General features: G+C 46.2%; 1 protein-coding gene across 2 annotated transcripts in view; it reads left to right on the top strand.

The window, feature by feature from the left end:
* The window catches only part of LOC133355128 (BDNF/NT-3 growth factors receptor-like), a 302,261-nt gene that overhangs the window by 58,277 nt on the left and 219,085 nt on the right, over nucleotides 1–24,899 (top strand). For both annotated transcript variants that reach the window (XM_061572441.1, XM_061572440.1), the window contains exons 2-3: nucleotides 18,871–18,948; nucleotides 24,745–24,816. In XM_061572441.1, the coding sequence (XP_061428425.1) occupies nucleotides 18,871–18,948; nucleotides 24,745–24,816 (150 nt within the window). The remainder of the gene's footprint in view (nucleotides 1–18,870; nucleotides 18,949–24,744; nucleotides 24,817–24,899) is intronic.

The raw sequence follows: 24,899 nt of genomic DNA, 5'->3' as shown, positions 1-24,899 counted from the left end.
ACGTGTCGCCAGTAATTACAGCTAGCTTCATCAGGCGACAGCCAGATTCGTGGAGAAATCCTCCTGTTTAGTTCCATATTTAGAGGGGTAGATGTGATGACGTCACTTACGTTCTCTTCTTGCGCGAAGTGGGGGAGCGGTGGGGGGATTAAGGAATGCCAGAAAAGTGACTCTGGGTATCCATTGCCGGTCTCTCCGCGGGTCTTTTCTCTCCGGCACAGCCTATGGCTTGACACAAACTCAAATGCTGGGGGGGGGGGGGGGGCTGCGGGCGCCGTCAAAGCGCGTTGCTCCGCAGTGGCGTAGCTAGGATATTTTGCGCCCGGGGACGAACCATAAAATTGGCGCCCCTCCCCCCCCCCGTTTAATCACAAACCAAAATGTAATTGCATGACATGTAGGCTGTGTGTGGCGGGATATATAAACTTTTCGGTTGAGGTGTAGATTTGTGCAGTAGTTTCAGGCTGCCGCGCCCGCCGCAATAAGTTCTAATCTAACGTTGTAAGCCTCATTTTGGCGCCCCTTTACCTTGGCGCCCGGGGACACATGTACCCCCCTGCCCCCCCCCCCTTAAACAAATACTCAAATCCGGCCACACAACCAAGAGGCTAGAGTGTTGACGGCCGTGCCCTGGAGTGGCGCTCACCGACAGTGTCAGGCGACGCTCCAGGTCAAAACATCCTCAAGTCCAGCGATGTACAAACGGTACCTACAGCTTTACCTTGTTCTATCATCAGTATCGTCGTCGTCGTCATCGTCGTTCAGAATCAGATTCTTTCTTTAGAGGAATCCGATGAGCTGTGAAGCTTTTTTCACCGATGTGAAAGAACTAAAACTAAACAGTTTTAGTTTTATTTAACCAGATAAGGCCCACCGAGGTATTAGCTTATTTTTCAGAAGCGACCTGGCCACATCACGGACGGCTTAACGAATTGGCTTATCATCATAGGGATGCAATGCCGGATTACGCTCGTGTGGGGCCTGTAGCATATTTTATAAAGGGGCCCTAAATAAAAAAAACACAAATATTTAAACACACATTTGTAAATACTCTTTGGTTCTTTTGGTAAAGTCACGTCGGTATAAAATAAAATAAATTAAATCACGATGTTTCGGGCGCAACACAAGCGTCCGTCATTAGGTGGAACAACCACAGCAAGAAACAATTGCTGAAGTGGGCAAAAGGGCTGCCGTGACAAGAGGCTATATAGGTAAGAGAGGGGGGAGGAGCCAGAGAGGAGAGACAGAGAGGGGGGGGGGGGGTGCTGCCAAGTGGAGCGCTACTAGAAGGGATTAAAGGGCGAGCAGAGACAAAATGTCGGGGGGGGGGGGGGGAAGTGGGCGGGGGCTGGGAGTGGCGAGCTAAAGCAACAGGAGATGCGGATATGAAGCCAACACCATAAAGCAGTTAAGGTTTTACCTGGTTAATAACATCCTTCCAATGATTGCTCAATTTGTATCCATATTCTCGGTTGAAGTTATGTCTATGTATATATATCTGGATGGCTTCATGAACAAACCTTTGATAGTAGCCCGAAGGTTTGCACAGCACCTTGGTCTCAGAAAAAACAATATCATGAAAGCCCACAGTGTTATAGCAATGGCCAGCCACAGCGGAGGTATTGGTCCTGTCGTGTTTCAGATCTGCCTTGTGCTTGCGAACACGGTCCGAGACATGTCGTTTCGTTTCCCCAATGTAACAATCACCACAGGTGCAACTTAATTTATAGACTCTAGGGTATTGCATGTCAGGATTGACATCCTTCACAGATGGGATTAGATCCCGGATTTTGTGTACTGTACTGAATCGGACCTGGATCTTGTGTTTGTTTAAGATTTTCGAAATCTATTGGGTAACGCCTGCTATGTATGGTAACGTGATGGTTTTGATCGACGTCTCAGGGGGTTGTTTTTCCATGTTTGGAGAAACAGCTTTGCGGATAATGCGGTCCGAATATCCATTCATCTTAAGAGCCTGGTGAACGTGTTCCAGTTCACTGGCTAGGTGGTTTGGTCAGAAATGCAGTAGGCCCTATGGTGTAGTGTTTTGATGAGGGAATTCTTCTGTGCCGGATGGTGGTGGGAATCAGGTTTCAGATAGGAATCTGTGTGGGCGGCTTTCCTCTAGACACATTTGTCACTCGCACAGTAAAGTAATTGTATTTCTTCATTTGCTATACAGCCAGAAAATACGACAAATCGCTAACCTTAAACACCCAGTCGTTCGTAAAAATTTAAGGCATTGTAGTACTATAGTAATAGAGCAAGTGCATAATCACTGAACCGGAATTGATAGCTTGAAAGCATTTAGCGCGGGGCCCTTGAAAGTGCGGGGCCTGTAGCATATGGAGCTACTTTTGCTTCTAGGATAATCCGGCACTGTGTGGGATCGTACATCGTCCAGTCGGCTCCGCATCACAACACGGAGGCACATCGCTTAACAACAACAACAGCAGCAGCAGCAGCGTCGTCAACATTCCAACAATGAGCCGTCCCTCATTACCTCCTTCGACCGTGACGAGGGAGCCATTCGCGCACAGACCGTTGTCTCTGTAACGACACAGATGTTTCAATTTCAAGGCGCAGTGTTTGTTAACGGTGACGGTGGACTATTTTTAGCCCCCCCCCCCTATCGCAAGTCCCGGAAATGTCATCCGAGAAGGGCCAAGCACCTGAAATTAGTTTCAAAGAGGGTGGGGGTGGGGGGAGGTGGGGGATTGGGTTCGGGGGAGGTTTGTGGGGGGAGGTTTGTGGAAGGAAGGTAGGGGCGAGGTGGGTGTATGGTGAGTGGGTGGGTGAGGTGGGTGTATGGTGAGTGGGTGGGTGAGGTGGGTGTATGGTGAGTGGGTGGGTGAGGTGGGTGAGGTGGTTGGGGGGTGAGTCCTATGGAGGAGGCTCGTGAAGGACGCTACTGGGCAGTTGGAGGCAGTCGCCCTCCAGCAACAACGGAGGGCAGATGAGCGACGCTCACAACAACGAGCGGAGCGCCGGGCCGATACAATTCATCAAGTTGGCACAGTTAAGGGGTACAGCCGTCGCATCTGCCACTCATCTCAGTCAGCCAACCCACGGCACCTGCCGGCTCTGTCCCGAGACCACCTCTTGCCAGCGAGCCTTCGACACTTCACGTGGCCTCGAAGTGCACTTGGCCTGGCACAGGCGCCGTGGTGACGTCACAGTCACCCAGTAGCGAATGGCGTGGTATTGGTGGGGAGGGGTGGGCTGGTGGGGAGGTGATAAATGGAGCGGAGCCAGAGGTAGCCAGAATGGAATTGGGTGGCGAGCTCATTAAGAGATGGCCAGGCGGGATTTTAGCGGAGGCAATTAAGGCGCAGGATATTCCGGTCGAGTCGGAGGAGAGAGCGGCCCCCCTCCCCCCACACCATCACCCCCCCCCCCCCCACTCTCGACGCGGCAAATTTCGGGGGCCGTTCCACTGCGCGTTTTTTTTACACGCTTTTATTATTACACGCTTTTATTTAACTCACTCTGTCTGTTGTTGTTCTTGTGTTGTTGTATCGTCAAATATTGTAACTACATTTTTAACCACTTCCCAATGTGGTATCGACTGCAAACTTGGTATACTTATGTCATACTGATGACAATACTATATTGTATCATAAAAAAACATGTATTTTAAAGATGTTTTATTTCATATGTTATGTTTCGGCTTGGGTCTAATTGTCAACGTTCAACTGACGTTGGCTCTCATTGACCACGGCCCCTAACGTTATGGCAAACTTCGGGGCCACTTCCTGGAGTCGTGGAGTTCTTCCATTACTAGTACGGTACATTTCATTATAAAGCGTGTTTTTAAAAAAGTTTTTTTAAATATTACTTATTTTGTTTGGCTTCGGCCAACGATGTACCGACGTTTCGCTCCGCGTGCAGGGGCAGCTTCTTCAGCTGTTGTCGTCGTAGTTTCAAGTTCCCCGAAAGAACCTCCCGGGATTGAATATCGTGCATCGTGCTCTTTGATTCTTTCGGTAAAGTCACGTAGTTAGAAATGAAATAAAACAAATCACGCGACGTGACTTTACCGAAAGAACTAAAGAGTATGGGTTCATGCGGTCACGAAAGCTTCAAATCAAGATCGTGCGCGGTGTGTTTTATTTTATTTTGTTATAATCCAAGAGGGTGCCGCATCGAGGGTGCCGCATCGAGGGTGCCGCATCGGGGATGCTTGGCCAACATGATTCGCATTGGATGGTTCCTTGTGATTTGTGGGCTACGGGAGGAAGAGGAGACCGGATTACTCGGAGGAAAGCCGTGCAGATCAGCGGGAGAAAACATGCGAACTTCACGCACAGAAAACATACAAACTGCACACGGAGAAAACATGCAAACTGCACACGCATAAAACATGCAAAATACACACGCAGAAAACATGCGAACTACACTACACAGAAAACATGCAAACTCCACCGACAGAAAGCATGCAAACTCCACGCACATAAAACATATACAAAACTCAACAAAGATCCCTCCCTGAGCCCAATGGAGGCTGGTCGACACCGTTTGCAATCCATCCCGCAGAGAGAGAGAGAGAGAAAACAATGATAACTGAGAGGCTAGCCAGGGTATGGAACGCGTCCGTCAAAGGGATCCTCAGCCAGGGAGATGGAGCGATGAATTCGGCTTGAGTCCAGGGCTGGGCCTCTCCCACCTGTGCCTGGCGTTGGCGCATCACCTGCGTTCGCGTGGCGGCAATGAATTCGTGACCGAGAGATCGGACACCTGCATTGCCGAGTTGAACTGTGATCGTGGGATACACGACACGAACTGCACGCGTTTGGTGATTGGTGGTTGGTGGTGGTGGTTGGTGGTGGTGGTTGGTGGTGGTGGTTGGTGGTGGTGGTGGTGGTTGGTGGTGGTGGTGGTGGTTGGTGGTGGTGGTGGTGGTGGTTGGTGGTGGTTGGTGGTGGTTGGTGGTGGTGGTGGTTGGTGGTAGTTGGTGGTGGTGGTTGGTGGTGGTTGGTGGTTGGTGGTGGTGGTGGTGGGTGGTGGTTGGTGGTAGTTGGTGGTGGTGGTTGGTGGTGGTTGGTGGTTGGTGGTGGTGGTTGGTGGTGGTGGTGGTGGTGGGTGGTGGTGGTGGGTGGTGGTGGTGGTTGGTGGTGGTAGTGGTGGTTGGTGGTGGTGGTGGTGGTAGTTGGTGGTGGTGGTTGGTGGTGGTGGTTGGTGGTGGTTGGTGGTGGTGGCCGGTTGGTGGTGGTGGTGGTGGTTGGTGGTGGTGGTGGTTGGTGGTGGTGGTGGTTGGTGGTGGTGGTTGGTGGTGGTGGTGGTTGGTGGTGGTGGTTGGTGGCTACCGCAGACTGTGTGCGGGTGTTGGATGGATCGTTGGCATTGCAAGGAGCGAGGGGTCATGATGAGGTAGCAACTTGGGCAGGTGTTCATCCAGCAGTGGACGACCAGGACGATGATGATCATGATGATGATGATGAAATATGATGAGGGACCATGGCTGTTGCAAGCCGCGGTTAATTTTCCCTCCCCTTCTCACGGCGAGTGAAGTTCTCCTCAAAGCCCTCTCGAATCGCTCCAGGTGGGCGATGTGGATAATTTAAATTTCACGGGCACATTATCATTTTCTCTCATTAACTTAATTAGCCGCACCTGGCACACGAAGACCCGCGTTTGAAAGTGCGCCTCGGCGCGGCTTCCGGACCCTGCCGGATGAAGCTGTTGCTACATAAAAACAAATTTAGTTTATTTAAATTTTTGTCACAATTCAGAGAGCGAGAGGTGTGCTCCTGGGTCGGTCGTTATCTATACGAGACAGGCACCAACGAGAGGAAACGAGAGTCGACACTGCGAACACATTTAATGAGCCCTTGGAAGGAAGAAGAAGAGGGAGGGGAGGGGAGGGAAAAACAACAACCACCACCACCACGCACCTTTTTGTCACGTATTTAGAAACGTTATAATGTTAGATACGAGGTTCGCGTTGTACACCAATCGTTCCGCAAAGTTATCGTTCGTTATTATAATGATATATATATAGTGTGACGGCAAGGTCCATAAAAATATACGATCGTACCGGGGCGGTAAGGGTCATCGCTTTGAATCTCCACGTGGCCGTAAGCGAGACGTCGTTTTAGATCGGGTCCGAGGTGTTCACCAACACGTATCATAATGAACGTGTCATTTTGAATGAGCTTGACCTGTGATAACTTTATTTTCCCCATGCGATGCATTGTTTTTTTTTATTACGTACAATAACCTAAAATAATACAATCGCCGAGGGGCTAGGGACAAGCGAGCTGGAAAGGCAGCATTAGCCAGGCGTGTGACCAAACCATCGTCCCAGGTCTGCGATCCTCTACACGTTAAGGTGTTTTCAGCCAAAGTTGTTGACAAGTTTTGGGAGGAAACCGGCGCATCCGGAGGAAAATTCACGCGTGCGAGGGGGCAACGCTCTATCCCACACAGAGGGGAGGAGATCATATCAGTCCGAACTTTTTTTCTTCTTGGTTCTTTCGGTAAAGTCACGTAGAAGAGAAATAATAAAATAATAAAAATAAAACATAATAAAATACATTCTAGATTTGAAGCTTTCGTGACTGCAAAGATTCATATTCTTAGGTTTTCTTCGGTTAAGTCACGTAAGTAAAACATCAAAATGAAAATAAAATAAAAATAAAAATCACGACGTTTCGGAGGCAACACAAGTCTCCGTCATCAGGTGGGACCGTCACAGCCGAATTAGCTGCATCAAGTTTGACAAAGGAATTTGTATATCAACAGAGGAATTTAGCATATTTATGGAAAATGCAGATATGGGATTAGTCACTACTTCCCTTCCTCTTCTAACCCAGCTTAAATATACGCTGCAAGCTTGGTAGTGTTCATTCAGACGCTGTCTTTCTGACAGAATTGTATTTTATTATGTTGTATTTTTATTATTTATTATTATTTCCCTTCTACGTGACTTTAGCGAAAGAACCAAGAAGATGAATCCCTGCAGTCACGAAAGCTTTACATCGAAAAGTCCGAACTTTGCTGTGCCGCCTGCTTCTGGCGAGCCAGGCGTATTATACGGCTCCTCTTCGACGCCAAAGGCAAGGGAGATTCACAGTTTTTGTGCGGGTGAACCACCAACCCTCGCCGGATTACCAGTAGCCACGTGCGCAGCCACTACCACTAGCAGGAATCTCAGGCGTGTGACCGCGTCCCCAATGCTCCTGTTGATTGATTTGTTCAAGAACACACAAGCTTCTTGGTTCTTTCGGTAAAGTCACGTACAATGGAAATAAAAAATAAAATAAAAATAAAAACGTAATATTATTTTATAACGTTTACATTTTTATTATTTATTATTTTATTAGTCACGTAGAATGGAAATAATAAAATAATAAATAATACACATTTGTACGTAATATTATTTTACTACGTGACTTTACCGAAAGAACCAAGAAGATGAATCCCTGCAGTCACGAAAGCTTTAAATCGAAACACACAAGCTTCCACAGAGCCCTCAACATTCCACCCACGGCGTATTACTTCCAATAATTGAATGATGAAGAGTAACTTTTTTTTTGGACAGCCTGTGTAATTATAGAATTAAGAGGTACAATTAACCAACGTGATATTTTAGTCGTAATATTTGTTTTATTTTCATCGCAACAATTTGCAATTGTTTGTTTGGCGTGGTCACGTTGTCAGGGCCTACCATAGAAGAGGTCCTTGGGGGGTGGTGGCCCGGGGCAAACCAAACCGGATATATGACATCTACCACCGCGACGTCGAAGCGCAGGGGCCCCCCCAAAGCGTGGGGCCCGGGGCGGTCGCCCCCATTCGCCGCGTAACCCTAGGGCATTGTTTGACCATGCTTCAGCACGATGGTCAGCACGGTGCACGAAGAATACCCAGCAATCTATGTGCCACCGCTCTATCCATGCAGCCAGGAAATAAATGCATCTAATGTAAATATAAGCATCAGCGATGATAGACCCACTACTGGATGAAGGCCATCCACACTGCTTCGGGGTTGCCACGGTGGCCAGATGTTCACTACTTCGCCTGGTATGCAAGAGATCGTGGGTTCGATCCCGACCCTGACGCCTGTTAATTTTTGAGTTTCCATGTTCTCTCTGACATCCAAATGCGTTTAGAGTTTCGATTTAAAGCTTTCGTGACTGCAGGGATTCATCTTCTTGGTTCTTTCGGTAAAGTCACGTAGAAGGGAAGTAATAATATAATAAAAATAAAACACAATAAAATAATTCTCACGACGTTTCGGCCACAACGCAAGCAGCCGTCCTCGGGTGAAAACCAGGTCCGTCGAGGCGACAGAGTCTGGTTTTCACCTGAGGACGGCTGCTTGCGTTGTGGCCGAAACGTCGTGAGAATTATTTGATTGTGTTTTATTTTTATTATTTTATTACTTCCCTTCTACGTAACTTTACCGAAAGAACCAAGAAGATGCGTTTAGAGTTGTTTGGCTGCTAATATGTAAATGTCCCCACACGGCCTGGTAACTACCCAACCGAGCGCCCGCACACGAACCTATTTTTATTATTACATGCTTTTATTTAACTCACTCTGTCTGTCTGTTGTTGTCGTTGTTGTTGTATCCTCAAATCTTGTAACTCAATTTTAACCCACTTCCCAATGTGGTATCGACTGCAAACTTGGTATACTTATGTCATACTGATGACAATAATATATTCTATAATAAAAAACACATTTTTAAACATTCCTATTTATATGTTATGTTTCGGCTTGGCTCTAATTGTCCACGGTAAACTGACGTTGGCTGTCATTGGCCACGGTCTCTTACGTTATGGCAAGCCTCGGGGCCACTTCCCGAAGTCGTGGAGTTCTTCCATTACTAGTACGGAACATTTAATTAAAGCGTGATTTAAAAAAAGATTTTTTACAATATTACTTTCATTCGCAGCTTCTACTCCTCCGTGGACGACGCCGTGAATCACGGTAAATTAAAGAACAAACGGAACCCTTACTACCCACGGGAGTTCATATTAAAGAGAACGTCGGTACGAGAACATTAAAGTTTCTACTCTTAGGTTTTTTCGGTAAAGTCACGTAGGTAAACATAAATAATAAAAGCAATAGAAATAATAATAGAAATAAAATAATAAATTACGACGTTTCGGGCGCAACACAAGCGTCCGTCATTATGTGGGACAAATCTAGAATTAAAGTGTCTCATTGGTGGAAAAAAAAAAACTACGTCCAACCATCTCTTAATTTATACCGTACGTTCGATAAGCACAAACAGGGAAGTAATGGGTGCGCATAATTTAGTCACAGTCCCCTTTGGTAATAAAGGGAAGTGTAACGAATAATGTTTGATAGCATGTGCCGTACATATATATAGAGAGTACATCGTAATGAAATCGGCCCTATCATTATCGATTTCATTCAAAATTGCCATTCCAAATTTCCGTCGTCCTATGGTGTGCAGTGGGTTTTTTCGTAATACATCGCAGAGAGAGAGAGACTGCATTTTTCACTGTGCGCATGTTTCAAGTTTATACCGTTTAACCCGGTGTGGATGCAAGAGGCCACGGGATGAGTCTCTCATTTGCACGAGTGACCCGCGGAATTTGTCTACCAGTAGGCGGGGGTGGCGATGATGGCTTCTATGTATTCGGTCGCGTATGAGTCATTTGCCGAAATTGGTTTTCATTTTTTGAGTTTGGCAAATGTGGGACCGCGACGACCGGCCGGCCGACCGGCGCACGACGGCAATGACCTCTTCGCGAACGACGTCGTCGTCACGGGGTCACGACGGGGTCAACTGTGAAGCAGGTGGCGCGTCGTATCTCGACGGTTAGTGTGGCCCCTGCCGCAAGTATTGACCGGGGGTTGCCGCTGCGTGCCGAACCGCGAACCGCTGCCACGCGGTGCCGCCAGGCCGCGTCACGGCCGCGCTGCGATCTGAGGTGCGCTTGCGAGGGAAGCATGCGAATTGTGAGTGGCTTTGAACGAAACAAAAAGTGGATATGTATTTAGTCATATATGGATTTAGTAATGTGTGTAATGACGCATCAGGTAGTTGAGCGAAACATTGTAATGAGCCCCACAGTTTTGTCTTGTGCCAAAGCTGTCGCGCTGCGAAGTTTCATTTGTGCGCATCAATAATTCACGTTCCGAACGCTGCAACTGCGAGCGTTTGAAGGTGGCTTCGGGAATCCGTCTGGTTTTTTCTTTCTTCTTGTTCTATTCGTCTCGTACTTGTTCCCCGGCAAACTTTTAGAATGACGGGAAGGGATTCGTCTTTTGTACGTCTGTTCACCAATACCCCTTGAGTCGCTCATACCCCTGAGTCACTAATGTTCCTACAGTCACTCATACCACTAGGTCACTAATACTCCTACAGTCACTAATGTTCTTACAGTCACTAATACCCCTTGAGTCGCTCATACCCCTAGTCACTAATGTTCCTACAGTCACCCATACCCCTACAGTCACTCGTACCCCTAAAGTTATAGCATTGGTTAGATACTCTCGAATGGTTAATACATTCCTACATATGTTGTCCTTCATTCACAAATAATCAATCATTTTCTCTAATCAATGATTCGCTACAATCAATCTAATTCGGCGTTCAACCTCCGAGAAAACAATTTCTTCAAGGTCCACTTGGTGTGCTAGTGTAAGACTTTAGTATAAAAATCTAATGACGTCAGGTCGGGCAGTCTTGTCATTATGTCAGAAAATAAGGTTTCTCCTGAAACAGAAAAAGTACAAATCAATACTCAGAACACACTAAAACTTACACGTCTAATGCATATTTCCATGGCAAGTTAATGTCAGTATCTCGAATAACAATAGAACTATTACACTTTTTTATGGTGTATTCATTTTCGAATCCCCCTGTAATACCATGTATACCATGTATCTATATATATATAAGGGAAATTTGTGCATGTGTGTCTGTTCAAAATGTTTAACATTCTTCCCGACATGCAACAAACTTGAAACTTGGCATGTGGGTAGTTTCCAGACTGTACACAATGCAAAAAGTATAAAAATAGACTTTTGTATTGGGAGCGGGGCGCAATAATGGATATATTTTGCACGGCAGGTGAGTGGTGACGTCACACCTGTGATGTCACCCGCATGCGGCAGCGTCCCGCAGTGTGCCTTGCTGACGTCACCCCCCCACCACCCTCAGCGTAGGCAGTGTATTAATCCAAGACAAGAATCGAATTCTCGGGCGAAGCCGGGTAGTAAAACTAGTATATGAATATACGCGTTTGGGAACAACTGCCAGGACATCAGCAATAGCAGCATCCACACGTAAATTATATAATCATTCAGGAAATCTTCTTGGTTCTTTCGGTAAAGTCACGTAGACTGGAAATAATAAAATAATTAAAATAAAACATAATAAAAGTATTATTTCGGTAAAGTTACGTAGAATGGAAATAATAAAATTATAAAAATAAAACAATAAAAGTATTATTTTGTTATGTTTATTTTATTTTTATTATTTTATTATTTCCATTCTTCGTGACTTTACCGAAAAAACCAAGAAGATGAATCTCTGCAGTCACGAAAGCTTTAAATCGAAATTTCATTCAGGAAATGTTGAGGTTTACAGAAAGAGTGTCCTAGATTATCTAGATTGGTCAAGTTGGGGAGTTGGGTGAATGCTATCACGTTTCACGGTAGGTTGTTACGGTTTGATATCCAGTCAGACGCTTTGGGAGACGCGGAGGGAATTTCAGGGAACGGGTAGCAAAGGGTGGATGTGCGTCGCGTGCCATAGTGGCTAGGAGATGTTAACTACCTTTGCTGATATACAGGAGGTCGTGGGTTCGATCCCGACCCTGACGCCTGTTGTATTTTTGGGGGTTGCATATCTCTCTCCCCATGGTCACGTGGCAATTTTTCTCCAGGTCCTCCGGTTTTTCCTTCCACATTTAGAAACATGCGTTGAGATTAATTGGCTGCTATACATGTCCACATGATAAGCCACTTCATTGGGCTATACTTTTTGATAGCCAGTTCGCTTCTTAAAAATATCCATATAGCTCAGTGGAGCCTTACCTGGTAAAATAAAATATAAAGTTTGTTAGGTTGTATATATATGCACGTAGATTATCCCCTTGTTTTTTGTGGTGTTTTTAATTAAAATCAGGTGACCACTTTTTCACCCCGAGCAGGTGGCACAAAATCCCCACTGAGAAAAAGACGACGATGTTGCCAAGAAAAAAAAACTAAACAACCCATGGCCCTCTTCTGTAGTGCAAATCGCCGGACAGATGGACAGGTTGGTCCCTAATTGTTTCAAATGAAAGGGAAACGAGCAGTGGTCCGAACTGGGAATCGAACCCGTGACCCGTCTGCAACCCGAAGCAGCTGCCGTAACTATCACGCCTTTGGGATTTTGACGGTGGCCAAATGCCAACGAGCAATGTTAATCAGTGCCGATGCAGATCTACACGCTGTTAGCAGCGTCGTGCAAAAAAACAAGAAAACACGTTTTTCGTGGGACCTAATGGTTAATGCGAGCAATTCCGTCGTGACACCGTGTACCAATATATTCGATGGGAGATTTTGTGGAGTTGCTGGTCTCGGTGATTGTTGCGCTGTGCTATGGACAGAGCGACACGAGTTCAATCCCTGGCTACTGCGGGGAAAGCGGCAGTGGGCAGGGGAAACACCTCGCTCTTCGTCGGCCCGTCGTACTGACCGTCGTGGTGAAGTATGGTCAAACAAACCTCCACGAATGTCAGGTGGTGGGGGAGGCTTGCTGACTTCCTAACTTTATCCAATTATAGCCCGCTTTATTCGCGATAATTATTTATTTATTTATTCTCCCGCAATGTATATTTGTGTGCACCTAGCCTGGCACAATCGCCGTGGTGACGTCACCGCCGCAGGATGGCGAATGGCGGCTGCTGTTGTTATGTTTTGTACAGCTCCTTGTGACCTCTGGGTGAAAGGCACTTTAGACTTTTAAAGTCTAATCATCATTATTAATGTGAACAATGGTAACGGTATGGAATAAGTCACACCGATATTGAGAAATATGAATACGCACAGAAGGCTGCACATTTAATCAAACCTGGCATGCAAATATTGGCAATAACAAGTTGCAGGAATTATCAGCCCAACCATATTTCAAAGAGACACACACTCAGCCACAAGCATTGATCGCTCTGTGATGTAATCTATGGCCAAGTTGGAATATTTATGAGGTTCTTGGGCGACATGAATGCAGAGCTAAAATAAAAACAATGAATGTGAAATGGCCGATGTCGTTATGTTCTCCCTCATCGTAAGCCATGGTCGATCCACTGCTGGATGAAGGCCTCCCCCAACTGCCATCATTACGATGAAAAAAAACGAATTCGAAAGAGTGTAACGTTTTCCACGATGCCAAATTATTATCATCGTCATAATCAGCAGCAGCAGCCATGGTCAATCCACTGCTGGATGAAGGCCTCAAAGATCACAATAAATCCTCCTAGCACCTGCACACGAGCTCATTCCATCGTTCCATCTCCCTATAGGGCAGCCTCCAGTCCTTCATGGCAAACGGTAAACATTGCAAGCGGCACTTTATTAACACCCTACTTTGCACACACTACACAGTATTAAGTGGAATACATGTTTGCTAGACGAGTCTGTCTGATTGAATATTATTGTTTAAGCTGGCATCGTTAATCTGCGCACGGTTTGTTTACAACAGTCACCTTGGTTAATTTTATTGAACGCTTTTTTTTTTAACGGGCTAAGCTGCGCTAAGCTCTCTGTAGAGTTTGCTTACGAGAATGAACGACTTGTTGTTTTTGCCCACGTAGCAGTAGCAGCCTTGTGTCCTAGACGGTGGTTTGCCATCGTGTATACTTCACGTGTGTCAGTTCGAATGAGTGTGGTGGAAGGGGGCTCTACTTGAAACGACGGAGCATCTAAAAACGTCTTCTTGGTTCTTTCGGTAAAGTCACGTAGAAGGGAAATAATAAAATAATAAAAATAAAACATTATAAAATAATTCTCACGACTTTTCGTTCACAACGCAAGCAGCCGTCCTCAGGTGAAGAACAGGTCTGTCGTCTTTCCGAACAGGTCTGTCGTCTTTCCGACAGACCTGTTCTTCACCTGAGGACGGCTGCTTGCGTTGTGGCCGAAACGTCGTGAGAATTATTTTATTATGTTGAATTTTTATTATTTTATTATTTCCCTTCTACGTGACTTTACCGAAAGAACCAAGAAGATGAATCCCTGCAGTCACGAAAGCTTTAAATCGAAATTTAACATCTAAAAACGATTAAACTATTTATTTTTTATTTTTTAACAGGTAAAGGCCCACTGAGGATCTGTAGCTCTTTGTTCCAGAAGCGACCTAGCTATCACAAATGATAGCTCAACGAAATTTCTTATCGTCATGTGGAAATGTATCGCAGCAGCCAAATATATATATATATATGATAAACGCACGTTGACTCTAAATGTGGACGGAAAAAACGGAGGACCTGGAAACACAGGGAGAGAGAGACACGCAAACTCCAGATATGCAGCAGGTGTCAGGGTCGGGATCGGGATCGGGATCGAACCCACGACCTCCTGTCTACCAGGCGAGGTAGTTAACATATTGCCACAGTGGCATCCACATTACAATAAGCCATGTTATTGAGCTGTCATTTGTGATAGGCAGGTCTCTTCTGATATAATAGCTCCAGTATATAGCCTCAGTAGGCCCTTACCTGGTAAAATAAAAAAATAGTTTAACAGTCTTTAGATATTCTAAGGTTTTCGGTAAAGTCACGTAGGTAAAACATTACAATTTAAATTAATAAAAGTAAAATAAAAATAAAATTAAAATCACGACGTTTCGGAGGCAACACAAGCTTCCGTCTTCAGGTGGAAATTATTAATTTTAATGTTTTACCTACGTGTATCAAGTAAGTCTTACTTGATACAGCTATCGTGCTGTGATGGTTCCACCTGAAGACGGAAGCTTGTGTTGCCTCCGAAACGTCGTGATTTTTATTTTATTTTTATTTTACTTTCATTATTTTCATTTTAATGTTTTACTTACGTGACTTTACCGAAAACATTAGAATATGAATCCTTGCAGTCACGAAAGCTTCAAATCTAGAAGTCTTTAGATACTCAGTCCTCTGCTCCTGGAGACATCTTTAAAATTCAATTATCATCTCCCAAAGCTCCTGACTTCATACCAAAGCCTAACGTCCTACAATCGAACGTTGCTATTTCTCCATACGATACCATTCACCCAATTCCCCAACTTGGCCAACCGAGATTATTTTGGACCATCTCTCTGTGAACCTCAAAACATTCCCTGAACATTTAAGCAATTTCTTTGGGGATGCTGCCGTTGCTGCTGCACTGGCAGTGGTTCCCAAACGCAGTTTCTAACAACAACAACAACAAACGCAACACACTCATTATAAGTGTTGCCTTACAAAAAATATATAAGTAGTCGGTGACATTTCTGGCAATAGCCCTACATCGTGAGTAAGGTCAGTCAGACAATATTGTGTATTCTTTTTTTCTCTCAGTGTGACAAAAAAATCACGTTCCTGTTTTCTGAATAAAATAATAACTTTTGCTTACCCGTTAATTTACTTGTACGTTTCCTCGCAGCAAAACCTTGACGACTTAAAAGAGGGGAAGGACAGCACTAATTACAGAAACAAAACCGTGAACATCGCGGGTCAACTCTTCAGCCGGTATGGTGGAATAATTTAGGCCGATCCTAAGCAGCAGATGAAAGTGCCTTGAGAATCAATGCGACGAAACGGGCGGCGAGTGGTGACGTTAAAACAATAAACGGAACATGAGGCTAGTTAGCCTGATGAAGAAACGTGGGGTGCGTACGATAATATTGACGAAAATGGCAAGCGAACGATAGAACACACGGAACTCTGTAACGCCATCAGGGGGGGGGGGGGGAGGCGAGAATGAGCGTGGACATCGTAGGAACACGGCGCACAAAGTAACAGACGATGTCAAAAGAAAAAATGGGTGCATAATAAAAGCAGTGGGACATTATGTTTATGATTGATACATCGCAAATGGTCACCCAAATCGGGCAAGATTCAAGCATAAAGCATGACAGAATCATTAAACTCGTGGAGGAAACGTATGCAAATCTCGATAGCAAAATATTCAAATAGCACAGGAGACAGATTCCTTTTCAGATAAGGATTATGATGTTCTGAATGTCACACTTGAAAAAGTAAAGAGTCCTTCGCAGCATGAACACGAGTGGAAAGTTCCAAGACCAGATTAATAACCGTAGCCATCGTCAAACAAAGGCTGGACCAGCTGTTACAATGCAATTATCAGACCGATTTGTTTATACTGAAATGAAATAGTGCAACGATGCAATGATGCCTCAATCATTCTTGTATTTAAAAAAAAACATGACATATAGACTCATTAGATTCTTATCACACGAATATAAATTGTTCCCGAAGACCACTGTGAACGCGATAATGAAAAATTTACAACGCAACCAACCGTGAGAATAAGCCGAATTCTAGCAACAACAAAAACCCCTAATGAATATCAAATACCATTATGGCCACAGCCTTTGTAGGGTATGAAAAAGACATTCGATTCAGTGAAATTGATGCAGTCGTCCAAGCCGTGACAAACCAAGGCCTAAATAAAACACATTTAGAAGTGATGAAAAGCCATTCGCAAGGGTGGAACTGTTACGCTGAGATTGTTGTTGTTGTTGCAGATAATGGTCCAAATATATTTCAGACGCGAGTCAAGCAAAGGGGTTCGCACTCTCGCTAGAGTTACCCACACCAAGGTTAAGTGAGAAGACGCTTCCAGTAAATCCGATTTGGTGGTATCATCTCCTCCCCCCCTCGGGCACCTCTGATGAGCATGGCTGGCCACGTGCGGTGCGAAAGAAGTTCAAATGTACGCATGTCTCAAAACTTTCTGGCCACAGACCCATTCTAGATTTGAAGTTTTCGCGACTGCAAGGATCCATACTCTTGGTTCTTTCGGTCAAGTCACGTAGGTAAAGAAAATAAAAAAATAAAATAATATTAATTAATTAAATCGCGACGTTTACTTCAGTAAAATTTCTTGCTGTGGTTGTCACACCTGATGATGATTGCTTGTGTTGCAATCGAAACGTCGTGATTTTTTAAAAATCTTTTTTTTATTTTCTTTACCTACGTAACTTTACCGAAAGAACCAAGAGGACAGACCCATTGTATCGACGTACGAAAGGACCTCCAGCGCATTATTTGCAGAGCTTGAGAAGAGGGAGACGGCTGCGATGTTGGGTCTTGGGCAGGTCCCGTCTGGTGCGAAAGGCTCAAGGCCACTGGACGAGACTGCGCTTGAGAGGATGACAGCCGCGAAGGTTGGAAGCGATGAGATGAGCTGCTGAGTTGCCTGGATGGAAGATGATGGATCGTGGCACCGCAAGGCCACGGTGGACGGTGGAGGCTCGGGGAGGTCTTCATCGAACATTGGATAAACAACGGCCAATGTGGATGATAGGTTGATGGATGAATTAAGCCAGTTGCAACAAGTTGCATGCAGTTTTGCGCATCATCAAAAAAGCACGTTTTTAGAAAATGTGCACAAACTGACCCAATTTTTACTGGGTCAATTTGTGTGAGTGATCACATTTTAATAATCTGCGCAGAGTGTAATCATGCACCCAGTATATGTGTGTATACACAACTTTACAAAGTCTGGAGGGCTGTTTTCCTTTGTTGGTAATTGACGTGGGTGCGATTCATTTGATTTCTTTGCGAGTGATGAACGTGCGTTTACTTTTTAAGAAACAGGGTGGGGTGGTGGGGGGATGTAGAGTGGGGGGGGGGACGTGGGTGGGGGGGGGCGTGAAGTGGGGGGGGGGACGTGGGTGGGGGGGCGTGGAGTGGAGTGGGCGGGATGTGGAGTGAGGGGGACGTGGGTGGGGGGGGGGCGTGGAGTTGGGGTGGGGGGTGCGTGGGGGGGTCGTGCGGGGGGCGTGGGGGGGGGGTCGTGCGGGGGGGGCGTAGGGTGGGTGGGGCGTGGTGTGGGGGGATTGTTTTCTGGATCATTGGAATATCGTGAGAGATGGTGACGGCATGCTGTTGGGGGGGGTGGAGGGCGGGGGCTTCATCCAGCAGTAGATAGATGATGGCTGATGACGACGATGCACTTGCGAGAGCTCCGAGGGTACACAGCGGTGCACGGCAGATGCGAGGCTGTACGAACAGCAGCTGCCTACGCAGCAGAATGTCCTTAAGCCTGTCACTAGATTAGTGTACTATGTTGTATGCATGTATGCTGTATGCATGTATGCTGTATGCATGTATGCTGTATGCATGTATGCATGCATGCATGTATGCTGTATGCATGTATGATGTATGCTATATGCTGTATGCTGTATGCATGTATGCTGTATGCATGTATGTTGTATGCATGTATGCTGTATGCATGTATGTTGTATGCATGTATGCTGTATGCATGTATGCTGTATGCTGTATGCATGTATGCTGTATGCATGTATGCTGTATGCATGTATGCATGCATGTATGTTGTATGCATGTATGCTGTATGCATGTATGTTGTATGCATGTATGTTGTATGCATGTATGTTGTATGCATGTATGTTGAGCTTCTTCCGTACCGTACGAAGCCAAGCTTGCTAATCGGGAGGTGCGGAGGGAAGGACAGCAAGACTAGCGCAAAGGGCTGCGTTACTTTTGCCGATATTACATTCGAGAAACTCAGTGGTGGTGGTGGTAACGGTGGTGGTATATATTCGATATATAGAAGAACGAGAAAAAAAATCAAACACCGTTCAACATTTTTGGCCAAGAGTGTGCGGGTGCGCGGAGTTTGTACTCGAGGTGGCAATGACACGTCCGGTGGTGCGCGGTGTCCCATCTATTCCCGCAGATTGATTGACAAGCAAGTGACGTCGCTCCAGAGCATCAACGACATCGATGCCGAGTACTACATCAACCTGCACAACCTGTGAGTGCGAGAGCCGTGTGCACGTGACTCGCTGCTGACCACAGATGAACCACCAATGACCTCGCTAAAAATTGCTCTCATAGTGGAATTGCCCTTGTGCTGTTCGCCTTTTTTGGCGTTCTCTGCTCTGACATTGGTTGAGACTCTGGCCCTAAAGAAGGCCGTCTCTGAGCGTAGGCCAACCGGTTTGAAAGACAATGCCCATATATTATATATCAGAGCATGTTTTTGTGTGCATGTTCGCCACAAGTGCGTGTGGCTAATGCAGACAGGATCCCTTGCAAAAGGTTTCTGTTGGGTGTTAGAACATCTTAACACCTGCTGTTTCATTGAAAGAAATGGTAACAGCTCTCTTGTGTTTCACACTTTTGTTGCGGCGCAACTTACGACACAGAGGCAGGTCTTGGTTGGGGCTCACGCCGTGTTTATTAAGGGCCTACGCCTAGGTGAGGATCACCTACCGCGGGTCCCAACTCGTACCCCCTCGACGAACCCCGGTTACGTCCTGGGTCTCCCTTTAAATACCCCCCCGGGGGCCATGACGTCACCGTCCCCCCAAGGTCTGCCTGACGCCACGTTCTGTGACGCCACTCTCTTCGAGGGCGAGCGTGACGTGACGTCACCCACTACTCCTCTACACTTTGATGCTGGCGAAAAAAGGTCCAATGGTATAGCTGCTCACCCCGAGCTATAAATTATCTGATAGGTGCATTGTCCTTGCACCGGTCGCCTTTTTGGCGTTCTCTACTCTGACGCCGGTGAGACGAGACCATGCAAAAAGGCTGTCTGGTGTATTCCAATTCGTTTCAAAGACGATGCATCAAAATGTACCAGAGTGTGTTTGTTTTGCATGTTCAACACAAGTGCCGTGTGGTTAATGCGAATTCGACTCCTCGCAAGAGCCATAACCATCACGTGAACTCCGGTCATCCTCGCAGCGGCGGTTTTTGGCGAACCGTCGAACAAAAAATTAACCCGTAAAAACAAAGTTTTTCACTATAAATCCTTTATATGCGTGGCGGCTAGAGTCCTCTCGTCCTCTGGCTTGAGATGGCTGCCACCTATGGGCCAGATGATTGCCTGCCACCATTAAGCAATTGGTAATTAAATATAATTTATTTTTTCCTAAAATGTTAATTTTGGAGAAAAAAATTTCACGAAAATAAATTGTCACGCACAACGAGTCTGTGTGCATAATGTCAGCTCGATTGGATCACGGGAAGTGGGTTAAAAAACGACCGAAAGATTTGCACGGTCGTAAGCGCGCAAGCAAGTGAACTTAATATAAAGGATTTAAAAAAAGACGGTCACCGCTTCGCGCGCTTTTAGGATGCGCGCCTGCGGCCGTCTGGAACGCGCGGGGCACAAACCGCTGCCCCACCATTGCTTCCACAGCATCAAAAACAAAGATTCACCCGTACAGCATTAACAGACTGTTGGGGCGAGTGTTGTTAGCGAGTATCACCTATGAAGGCCGGCATGAGTGGCCAGCACCACGCCCGGCCGCCTTTGTCTCTCTAGAGGCGATGTTTATAGACTGCCCCAGGTACTCATTTGAGGCTGAGTCAACCTAGGGGATGCCCAGGTCCTGATCAGATAATCGTCACTGGTGTTGCCAGGAATTTCGTTTGTAGAGGCTTTTGGCTGGCCATCGAACAACGACAATCAACGCATCGCGCTCGTTCAGACGCGCTTCTGCGGCCGTCTGGAACGCTCTTGCGATGAGCGCGGTCGGCTACGTACGGTGCGAAAGAAGTTCAACGTACGCACACTCAGCGGGACTTCTTAGCCATCGACCTTCTTCTCTCCCGAGACCCGTGCCACCTTGTTTACATTCAGCAGATCTGTTCGCCAGCCTCTTGTTAGGATGCAGCCGTCGCCGCAGCGTCGCGGTGAGCCGAGCACACAGCTCGAGTAATGTGTTGGCAATCACGCCCGCCCACCCACCTACTCCCAAGACTTTTTGATCGGCGTGGAAGAGTAGACCAAACGCCCTCTAGAGGGCCTCTCTCAAGTTGTGTGCTGCATCTCTGTGTGTTGCTGCATCTGTGTGTGTGTTGCTGTATATGTGTCTGCTGCTGTTTGTGTGTGTGCTGTATTTGTGTGCTGTATTTGTGTGTGTGCTGTATGCGTGTGCTGTATGTGTGTGCTGTATGTGTGTGCTGTATGTGTGTGTGCTGTATGTGTGTGTGCTGTATGTGTGTGCTGTGTGTGTGCTGTATGTGTGTGTGCTGTATGTGTGTGTGCTGTATGTGTGTGTGTGCTGTATGTGTGTGTGCTGTATGTGTGTGTGCTGTATGTGTGTGTGTGCTGTATGTGTGTTGCTGTATTTGTGTGTGCTGTATGTGTGTGTGCTGCATCTCTGTGTGTGCTGTATCTGTGTTGCTGTATGTGTGTGTGCTGTATGTGTGTGTGTGTGCTGTATGTGTGTGTGTGTGCTGTATGTGTGTGTGCTGTATGTGTGTGTGTGCTGTATGTATGTGTGTGCTGTATGTGTGTGTGCTGTATTTGTGTGCTGTATGTGTGTGCTGTATGTGTGTGTGTGCTGTATGTGTGTGTGTGCTGTATGTGTGTGTGTGCTGTATGTGTGTGTGTGTGCTGTATGTGTGTGTGTGCTGTATTTGTGTGCTGTATGTGTGCTGTAAATGTGTGTGTGCTGTAAATGTGTGTGCTGTATGTGTGTGCTGTATCTGTGTGTGCTGTATCTGTGTGCTGTATGTGTGCTATAACTGTATTTGTGTGTGTGCTGTATGTGTGTGTGCTATAACTGTATTTGTGTGTGTGCTGTATGTGTGTGTGCTATAACTGTATGTGTGTGTGCTGTGTGTGTGCTGTATCTGTGTGTGCTGTAAATGTGTGTGCTGTATCTGTGCTATAATTGTGTGCTGTATATATGGGTGCTGTATGTGTGCTATAATTGTGTGTGTGCTGTATGTGTGTGTGTGCAGCATCTGTGTGCTGTATCTCTGCGTGCTGTATGTGTGCTATAATTGTGTGTGTGAGTGCTGTATGTGTGTGTGTGCTGTATGTGTGTGTGTACTGTATCCGTGCATGCTGTATCTGTGTGCTGTATCTGTGTGTGCTGTATATGTGCTGTACGTGCGAATGAATGTGCTGTACGTGTGTGTGTGTGTTGTGTGTAACATTTTTTCTAAAATCCTCGACCAAACGGGAGTGCTGTATAAATGTTTTTCCTTCTTCATGACGGCGAGTCTGTTATGCAGGAATCATAGGTCAAAATGGCAAATTTAAGGCTCGGAAATCGATGCTGAAAACTCAAGGTGACAGCTCACGTGAACATTTTATAAAGCATCAATATCAAAACATCTCATTATCGCGATGTCAGCCGCTTGGAATTGGGTTATTTAGGAGGAATTTGGAACCGCCGTGAGAGCTCCGGTAATACTTTAGAAAATGTTCCCGCATGATTTTGAAATTCTTCTCCGAAGCACGCTCACCCCCCCCCCCCACCCTCACCCGTGATTGGAAATGTATTGCCATTTCATTCGCCGCAATTTAGAGCACGTTTGATAAATAGGATATTTCTTTGATGGGTTACGGATACGGTAGCTGCAGAAATGTTAATCCTGGCATGAATTTTTTTTTTTACGGCATAATGAATTAAAATCTAGCGAGCACTCACAAGAGATGTTACACACACACACACGCACGTAACGGACCCATTTCTCATTTCGCTGCTGAATGTGGGCTTGATCGTGCCGTGGGTCATGGGGGCGGGGTTGTTTGACCATACTTCACCATTCTGGTCAGCGGAGATTGGTCAAGGCAGGGGGAGCATAATCCTCTGCTGCCTACCACATAAGCCCCCCGACCCCTCCCAGCCTATACCACCTGTTATGCACGGCAGTCGACTTTCCAAGCACCGTGCATGTAAAAATCCTGCTTAGCTTTTAAGAACTGATGAAATCAGGCTAACTTTGAGCGATGTGGTCATTGGGAAAATAACAAAACGTTTCTTTACATATTAATGGCAATGTCTATATGTTTTTTTTTCTCGGTGTGTTAATTAAGAAGCGTTAGTGAGATGCTGTAGTACAAGACGTGGCTGGGTTACTTTGGGGTCATAGCGCTGATGAACCGAAACCAATGGGATCCTGGATTCCAATTCGGACTCTAACCACCTGTGATTAAATCGTATTGTCAAGTGGAGTGAATTCATGGCCTCAGTCACAAATGAGTGCTCAAAAACAACCCCCCCCCCCCATGGCTTCTTTCACACGTGGCACATGTGTAGATAAAAAAATAAGTATAACCCGTAAAAACAAAGCTTTTCACTATAATGCCTTTATATGCGTGGCATCGGGGCGGCTAGAGTCCTCTCGTCCTCTGGCTTGAGATGGCTGCCACCTATGGGTCAGATGATTGCATTGCACCATTAAGCAATTGGTAAATAAATATAATATTTTTGTCCTAAAAAGTGTAAAATTTTGGAATAAAAAATTTCACGAACATTAATTGTCACGCACAACGAGTCTGTGTGCAAAATGTCAGCTCGATTGGATCACGGGAAGTGGGTTAAAAAACGACCGAAAGATTTGCACGGTCGTAAGCAAGCAAGCGAACTTAATATAAAGGATTTAAAAAAAAGGGATTTCAAACGAAGTTTTGTGATATCTGCTTCCGGTGAGATGAGGGACATATTCCAACGCACAGGGCAAAGCGGAGCTCTACCTGGCAGAGTTCCCCATTTATTATTAATTCTATTCTTCATCTCGAAGTTTTTAATATATTTACCGAGACAAATGCCACAGTACGTACGGATCCATACCATCCCACGACGCTAAAAACACCCACACCAAGCAATGGAGTGAAAGGTAAACGATAACATTTGAGAGAACGATGGGCAGTCATGTTTTGGCCCCCTGACCAAGGGAAATCTGAGCCGTTGACCTTTCCACGCGTCCACTCGCACGCACACACACAGGCACGCAGTCAAAGACAAAGATCCCATTTCCCGTATAGCCTGAATGAACTGTTGGGGCAGCACCACGCCTGGTCGCCTTTGTCTCCCCAAGTGGCGATGTTTACACACTGCAACAGGTACTCATTTGAGTCTGAGTCAACCTAGTGGAGGACAAAGGACCGGTTCAGACAATCGTCACTGTTGGTGGCTGTGCGCGGGAATCGGTTTGCAGTGGCTTTGGGCTGGTCATCAAACAAAGACGGTCACTGCATCACACGCTTTCAGATGCGCTTCTGCGGCCGTCTGGAATGCTCTTCCTTCTGATATCATGAAGCCACTTGCGCTTTGCACTTTTAAAGCATCTAGATTGAAAACTCATTTCTCTTGAACTGCTTTTTGCGTGTAGTTTCGTTGCCCTTCCTCCCGCACCTCCGATTAGCACGGTTTGGCAACATACGATGGTGCGAGGGAAGTTCAACGTACATTCGTACGGACACACGTAGCGCCGTGCAGTGCAGGAACGTGCGTGCGTGATGGGCATCTTCGAGCCAGACTCTTGTCGCACGTGCGTTGGCTGGTGGCTGCGATGGCCATGCATGGGAGAGAAAGAGGGCCTCGCTGCCTTAAGCGCCACCACACGTGCGAGCCACAGAACGCGACGGGACGACAGACGCTTTCCGCTCGCGAACGTAAATGCAATTTAATTCTCTGGCGCGCTTCTAAAAATACGTAACGTGTCGTAAAAGCAAGTCGTTGTCATTGTGTGTGTGTGGTTTTTTAACACCGTTCTCGTGCTAAACGGCGACGACCGCGCTCCCGGCTCCCCCCTGTGTGTCGTCCTAATGGTGGTGAAAACTGTGTCTGTTTTGCAGGACAGTCATTAATTCCGGCCTGCAGTACATTTCTCAGCGCGCATTCAAGAACAACAACCTCCTGCAAAACATGTGAGCGCATCTCGTTGCACTCGGTCAACGCGACACTTTCCGCTGCCAGAACTTGTTCAGTAAAGCCGCGTTTTTTGTTCGGA

This window comes from Lethenteron reissneri, chromosome 50 (assembly GCF_015708825.2).
Source record: "Lethenteron reissneri isolate LAM-NWPU_2019-01 chromosome 50, ASM1570882v1, whole genome shotgun sequence".
Classification (NCBI taxonomy): domain Eukaryota; kingdom Metazoa; phylum Chordata; class Hyperoartia; order Petromyzontiformes; family Petromyzontidae; genus Lethenteron; species Lethenteron reissneri.
Note: the sequence above shows the minus strand (reverse complement) of the source record. Positions and strands in the feature narration are given on the sequence as shown.